The sequence below is a fragment of the Lepus europaeus genome, chromosome 7 (assembly GCF_033115175.1).
Source record: "Lepus europaeus isolate LE1 chromosome 7, mLepTim1.pri, whole genome shotgun sequence".
NCBI classification, from domain to species: domain Eukaryota; kingdom Metazoa; phylum Chordata; class Mammalia; order Lagomorpha; family Leporidae; genus Lepus; species Lepus europaeus.
The window spans coordinates 60,427,439-60,435,110 of record NC_084833.1 but is presented as its reverse complement, the minus strand read 5'-3'; the positions used below and the strand labels follow the sequence as shown (position 1 = coordinate 60,435,110).

General features: G+C 36.5%; 1 protein-coding gene across 1 annotated transcript; it reads right to left on the bottom strand.

Annotated features, from left to right (window-relative positions):
• Positions 1-739: 739 nt before the first annotated feature.
• Positions 740-1,693, bottom strand: LOC133764530 (olfactory receptor 51A4-like). The gene has a single exon (XM_062198205.1). It carries the CDS (start codon positions 1,673-1,675, stop codon positions 740-742), a length of 936 nt encoding a protein of 311 aa, XP_062054189.1. The 5' UTR covers positions 1,676-1,693.
• Positions 1,694-7,672: the final 5,979 nt, after the last annotated feature.

Below are 7,672 nucleotides of genomic sequence, written 5' to 3'. Positions count from 1 at the left end.
ATTTTCAAAGGCTAAGTATTGGGGCTAAATCTGATCACTTGGAGACCAGAGATAGAGAAAGCATGTGCATGTCTTGCTCCAGCTGATGCGAAGTGGCAACTGTGAACATCATGAAACTTACCAGTAAGTTTGCAGTGGTTGGGCCCACATGTTATAGAGGGAACCGAGTGGCACAGAGTCACTAAAGGATCACTGCTGTGTAAATACGATTTATCCTCCTCTGCACAGTCTAGTCCTGCATAACTAATGTTTTCGTTCTGGTCTAAGACCAGGGGGCTCTGTTGACTACAATTCTGTAGTGTGCACTTACAGGAAAATAATACACGTTTTCTGTGAAGGCACAGCTTTCATTGGAACCAAGGACAGCTATGTGACTCCTTGTAAATGGGAATAATCAATAATTTTTGGAGATCACTCCTTAAGCTTCCTCTGCTCTCTTTGACAGTTTTAAATGTATATCTTCTGTGATCCCAGAACACTGTGGGAATAATTTTAGGGCAGTTTCACAGTATAGCAAAATTGTGCTTTTGTATGTTTGTGTCTCACACTAGATGTAACTTTCTCAAAAAAGCAGGCTTTTCCTTTTACAAATCAAGAAGTTTTTACTTTTAATTATACATTGATGTCTACTTCTTGACCTATTTTCCTTCCTTTAGTGTGGTTCCTGGCTGAATCAACCTGGTTATTGTCCTGTCAGTTACTGGTTGGGTTTCCATGCGGTGAAACATCCCTGTCAGCTTTACTTCTGGCACAGTTTCCCTACAATCAGGCTTCTTATCTGCTGACTCTTCACACAGTACACAATGGGGTTCATCAGTGGAGGCACCAGGAGGAAAACATCAGCCATAAGGATTCTGCTGATTGGAGAACTGTGTTTGGATAACCGGTAGATGACAGAAAGGGAGATAATAGGCACGTAGAAGATGAGCACAGCACAGACGTGGGAAACACAGGTGTTGAGGACCTTGAACCTTTCCTTTTGGGATGCTATGCTTAACACTGCTTTCAGTATCATCACATAGGACATGAAAATAAATGTTATGTCTAGGATGCCTGAGAGAGCCACAAATAAGCCATAGATGACATTGACCTTGTTGTCAGAGCAGGCCAGCTTCATGACATCCTGATGGAGGCAGTAGGCATGGGACAGGAGGTTCTTCTTACAATATCTTAGATGTTTTAAAGTGATAGGAAAAGGAAGAATCAACAAAAAATTTTTGAGAGAAAAGGCAAGTCCAATTTGGGTGACTCTGGCACTGGTAAGAATGGTGGTATATCTCAGAGGGTTGCAGATTGCAATGAAGCGATCAAAAGACATAATGAGAAGCACAGATGACTCCATAGCTGAGAATCCATGGATGAAAAACTCTTGGGCAAAGCAGGCATCAAGAGAAATTCCTGGAGCATTGAACAAGAAAATCCTTAGCATGGTAGGGAGAGAAGAGAAGGAAAGTCCTAGGTCAGAGAGAGCCAACATGGAGAGGAAATAGTACATGGGCTCATGCAAAGAAGGTTCCGTTTTTATGAAAAATAGGATGGTACAGTTTCCCAGGATAGCAATGATGTACACAAGACAAATGGGGATAGAAATCCAAATATTGGCAAATTCCAACCCTGGGAACCCAACTAAATAGAAAGTAGAAATTTCAATCTCAGAGATGTTGCGTATGGACATCTCAATATGTGAGGTAATCAAGATGAAAGGCTCAGAACAGTCTTCTTGTGGTGGTGCAAGTAGGTTGGCTTAGAAACTGACTCTTTCCTTTTGAAATCATTGTGGTCTTGTGAAACCAAGTAATAGGGACATGATTCTCAGATACAAACCTAAAGAAAGAGAAATAGGTCAAGAAGTAAACATCAATATATAATTAAAAGAAAAAACAGAAAATGAAAGCAAACTGATTTAAAAATCTAATCTTAAAATAAATACAGGTAACAGATACAAGTCCTATACAAAGAAATTTGTTCAGCTAAGATAATTGTGAGGGTACTTATTATCAACTTAAAAATATAACACTTTGATTTTTATTTAAATATTGATAATAATGTGTTTAAAATCTCAGTTAATTTACATAAATTCCAGAAAAAATATATTTATGTCTTTTGAAGTAACTATGTGTTTCACTTTTCTTTTCTCAAATTTTCTTTTTCTTCTCTCAAAATATGTTGTCATTTTTCCATAGATTTTCTGTTGCTTATAAAATATGCTTTTCATAATCTTTAAGATGTTTTTGCTGAATGTCATTTATTCTAGATTTTTTTTTCTATTTTTCATAGTGGTTACTGGCTATTTGAAGAACATTATAAATTTTATTGTAGAGCCCTGTAACCATCTTATGCTGCTTTTTTCCTGTTCGGGTCCCCTCTTTTCCATAGATCATTGAATTCTTCTGCATTTCCTGTTGTTACCGTAATGTACACACTTCTGAAAAGAAATCCTTCAATAAAAACTTCTCAATGGACTCAATATATATTGAGTTCTTGCTAACATGAAAGCTTTTAGATATTCTCTTTATTATCGATGTTTTGTACTGCAATATGTAGTGTACAGGTAGGAGTTTATAATTAGCTTATTTTGCTTACAATTTGGTAAGCATTTTTAATGAGAAAGTCATACGTTTCTTTTACTTTGGATATTGTCAACACCTTTTAATACTGTGTATTAAGCAGTCTATCTTGGTGAAAAATATTGAAATTTTTCAGTCTAATTTTCTAGCTAGATTGCTTTGTATTTTCAAATTCTTCATTCACTTGTGTTCCATTTTTGGTGCATCTTTTACTATTATTTCCTTATTTATCAAGTTCTGTTTTCACATGTGTATTGTCTCAAATATATCCTATTTATTAGTTTTCTTTCAACTATTTTGTTTTTTTGAGTGAAGGTTATTTTAAATGACCTTTCATTTCATTCATATCTACCAGTCTCTCCACAGCATTTCATTTATTTTATTCTTGCTACATTTCCTTTCAATTTTGAGGATCTTTCATATCTACTTTAAAATTCATTTTAGTTTCATTTCCTCTTTCTTTTTTCATGAATGGATATTGTTACTTTCAATTGATAAGTTACAACTACATATTTTTGAGATACACTGTGATGTTCTGATATATGTACATGTTCTGTGGTTATCAAATCAATTCATTTAACATCTCTGACACCTCATATACTGATTTTTGTGAGCACATTTGAAATTTACTCTTTCAGTAACTGAAATATATAGCACATTATCAGTAACTATAGGTACCATGCTGTGCAATGGATCTCTAAACATTATTTTTCCCAGCAGAAATGTTGTACACTTTGGTTAACAGCTCCTCAATGCCGTATTCATTATAATTGAAAACAGAGTTTCTTTCATAGTGTCTGTCTTCATATCTGTGTTTGAATTTTATTTGTAATCTCATCTTCAGGGGAAATTTCTCTGTTTTTCTGATGCTGTATTTTTCATATGACCCACAATTAGACATGGTAATTGACTGTTGCTCTTTTCCTGAAGTTTGCCATATTACTAGGTTTTGAAATAACAGTTTAAAGATTTTTTTCAAATGAAAACTGAGTACAGCTTTGACTATTTTTTCCTACCTATTCCAAGACCAGCCTTGTTTTGGGCATTGACTTCAGCTGTAATGATAACTATTTCCACATCCCTTGCAGTTTAACATCTTTATGTCCAATCTGGAACAGCTTAGACACACAGAGAACTATCATGCTGAGTCCTACACAGGATTAAACTACCAACCATCAGTATGTCCCCAGAGTAGAAGTCAAGTGCACCCATGGCTTTAACTCCAGTGCACAATTATGTGTTTTCACTAAAGCCTGTTATACATCTGGCATATATGTTCCTATATATTTTTCAATGGAGCATATTTTTTACAGCATGTCTGCTGTAAACACTAATTCAGTTGTGTAAAGTGGTTAAACTATCAATAGGGAGCTATTTTTCAGACTTCATGTCCTCTAAGTCTCAAGACTTGCTTCTGATGCTAATCTGAATGAAGTGAGAGAAGTGTTCAGTGGAAAACTAAGGACATGAGGTCCTTTTAAAAGAGTTCATAGAAAAAATGGAATAAAAAGATGTTTATTTGGTGCAAAATATGCTCAAGACATGAGATGGATGGGGCGGTGCCGTGGTGCAGTAGGTTAATCCTCTGCCTGAGGTGCCAGCATACCACATGGGCACCTGATCTAGTCCCGGTGCCCCTCTTCCAACCCAGTTCTCTGTTATGGCCTGGGAAAGCAATAGAGGGTAGCCCAAGTGCTTGGGCCCCTGCACCCGCATGGGAGACTGGGAAGAAGCACCTGGCTCCTGGCTTTGGATCAGCGCAGCTCTGGTTGTTGTGGCCATTTGGGGAGTGAACCAACAGAAGGAAGACCTTTCTCTCTGTCTCTCCCTCTCATTGTCTATAACTCTACCTCTCAAATAAATAAATAAAATCTTAAAAAAATGAAAAGACATGAGATGGTGTCAATAATACTAACCTCTCCACAATAAACACTATATATAATATATATAACATTATATATTATATATATAATATAAAAGAACATGATGAACAATTTTATATTTAACAATGTCTGTATATATACTGAATTTTAAACTATCTTCATTATTGACCAAAATTCTGTATGTGTACTTCAAATATGTGGTGACTTTTGGTTTTCTTAACATATTTTATGAACTAGAGAATGTAGTAGTGTATGCCCTTTTGAGTTAAGACAGAATAATGAAAAATCATGTGCTTATGGCTCTGCTTTTCTCTAAATTCTCTAAAAAGGGCACACTTTCTAATAAAATAAAATGTTTTCTTTCCAGCGACATGTAGGTAGAAACACATCTAAACAGATAAATTATAATAGGTTATTAGGATTAAGACATTCATCCAAATGCCCTCGATTGATGAGATTCACAATTGAAACATTAAGGTTTTCAGTACTTACCATGATGACTACCATTTGAGATGCACTTTCAAGTTCAGCTGAGATGAAGTCAGGATGAAACCAATACAAATTATAAGGCACAAGTATAGATTATAATAGTCCGATTCTGGCCTTCTCCCCTGACACTTTTTAATTGAACAGAGGCTTCTAGGGATGACAACTCAGGGAGCTAGCTATATCTAGAGGTTCTAGAATCCCACGAGTCTTTCACACAAGTGAGTCCTTAAATGAGAGTAGACTCAAGAATAATTCACTGTATTCCCACTATGCATGTAGATTAGCCATATGGTTAATACCTTTTAAGGTCTCCCTTGCTCCACACAACAGAATTAATTGCTCCCTCCCTTGCAGTTTCAGGTTCTTCTAGAGAATTGGGCATCTTTCATTTTCTTAGGTGATTATTTTATACCACTAGAAGATTTGTTTTTGCTTTTTACTGGTAAATGTGATTGTCACTTTACAAAAAGAAACATGTTAGTCTTTGTATGTTCAAGAAAATTTGAATTTCTTTTTAAGGGTCAGTTTATGGAATCTTTTGCCCATTTAAATTTTATTTATTACTTTTGAGAGTCCTTTTCATGTCAAACAAATCAGTCTTTTATTTGAGATGTTATTACTTGCAAAGATTTTTTCTTTTTGTGTCACTTGTATTTGTTTTTGATAATTAGGTAGTTCCAAGCTGGGTTTCTTTTAATTAAACACTAGAGTAAGCATTTGTGTACAGAAGTTTATTCAGGGTGTGCTCTCAAGTTAAACAGCCAAGTAGGCAAGAAGGAAATTAGACTAGTGGAGAGAGAAGTTGAACTCCATTAATTATAACAAAAGCGTACTCCAATCCTTCAGAGATCTCTGGAACCAAGATGTCTGACTTCCTTTCAGAATTTTTGTGAATGAAAGAAAGGTCTGGACCTTTGTAAACACCTATTGACTGGTCATTGCATGTGGTCTTTCGTGTGGAGGGCACATGACTTTGAGAAAGGTGACTCCGATCAGAGGACAGAAATTCTTAAGAAACACTCATATGAGACCTATAATCTGTAACATTCTTACTAGAGAAGTGGGTGCTGGTTCCGGTCTGGCAGGATGATATGCCAGTGATGTACCATGGCATCAACTACAGACAAAAAACCATTGGACCTAAATACTCTGGAATAAACTCTGGAAGCAGCTTCCTTAGGAATCATGCAACTTTATTTTATTCACTGTGAAAGGAAAGTAGGATGAGGAATATGGTGATCTACAGATCCCTATGTTGCTGCTGTCCTGAGCCTCTGACTATTATATACTATCTCTCTTCTATAATTTTAGATTCCCATTACTGTAAACTAGAATTTCATCCCCAGTCACCATAGATTTCTCAAACTGTGACTTTTCATTTATTCATTCAAAACCAGGCAAGACGTATCAAAATATGCCCAAGAATCATCTAACTATAAGCATATTTTCACTTGACTGCATTGCCACATTGAATGTCAGTGGTCCTAAGTCATCCTGATTATTAGGATCAGATAATTCCTTTCTTTAATTCCTGGTATCTTAGAATAACACGGTGGCATCTCCAAATGAAGTTTTAAAAGGATTGCATGTCTTTTGGCATAATGCTCCACCTCTGGAACCAGGGTTCCTAAACCACAATGCTCAGCATAGGGTAGAAAACACAGATTCCTTGTGTGGGTAACTGGAGATACTGTTTAGTGATGATGACACTGTTTCCACCCCCAGGCCCATGTTTTCTCCTCATTGCAGAGAAGAATATAATGAATAATAATGCTTTAAGTTCTCTACCACGTCTAGGAGGACTTTGCCACAGCATCTCAGATATCACCACTAAGGCAGTTTCAACTTTGACAGGGCATGACATCACACTCTGTCAGACTAGAATCACCTATCACCTATGGAGTACAGTCTGGGAAAGAGCAAGAGAGTCAGATTGTTAGGGTTCCACTTAGTTGACTTTCTTTGCTTACATTTGGGTCTCTTGGCTGGACTTGATATCATTCAAGATGTTGTGACAGTGTCATTGATGCTCTGTGGAAAGAAAATTGACAGGGATGAGTGTTAGGCAATTGTAAGTCAAACATGAAAGCAATTGGGTTTCTTAATAGTAAACTAATAAGCTCTCATATCTACAGCAGAGCAAAAAGGAAGCTAAAAACCAATATGAGGACTTAATTGTAGAGAGATTGAACTTCAGCAAAGCTAAACATCCAGCCATGGCAGGTTTCTGATATTAAGATCAAGGTCCTAGAAGTGAAAACCTAGGCCCTAGTACATGAGATAAATATTAGTGGACAGACCCAAGGATTTTGACTTCCCCAAACTATTCTGCAACTTCTGATAATGCAGAAGTAAGAAATATCTCTCCTTCCTAAGTTTTAGTATCTTCTCTCTTCCCCAGTTCTTTGGAATAATGTAGAGGCGTGATCCCTTCAAGCCAGTATGTGCCCCTCTCAGGCCCTATCATCACCTACTTTGCTGATGCAAGGCCTATATTTAGGGATAATTTGCATCATAATGAAATAGTAAGTGCTGGGCTTGATGAGAGAAGAAAGGGATGATGCTTTATAGGAGCTGTAAGAACAAGATTACACGTACCAGCAAGATACAGCAAATTAAGCGTGTTATTGTATACTGAATATACTTCAACCAAAGGACTGGAAAGCACAATTAGGTTAGGAAGAATGAAAATTACTTGTGAGCACTCTCCCAACATATATATTTGGTACACAG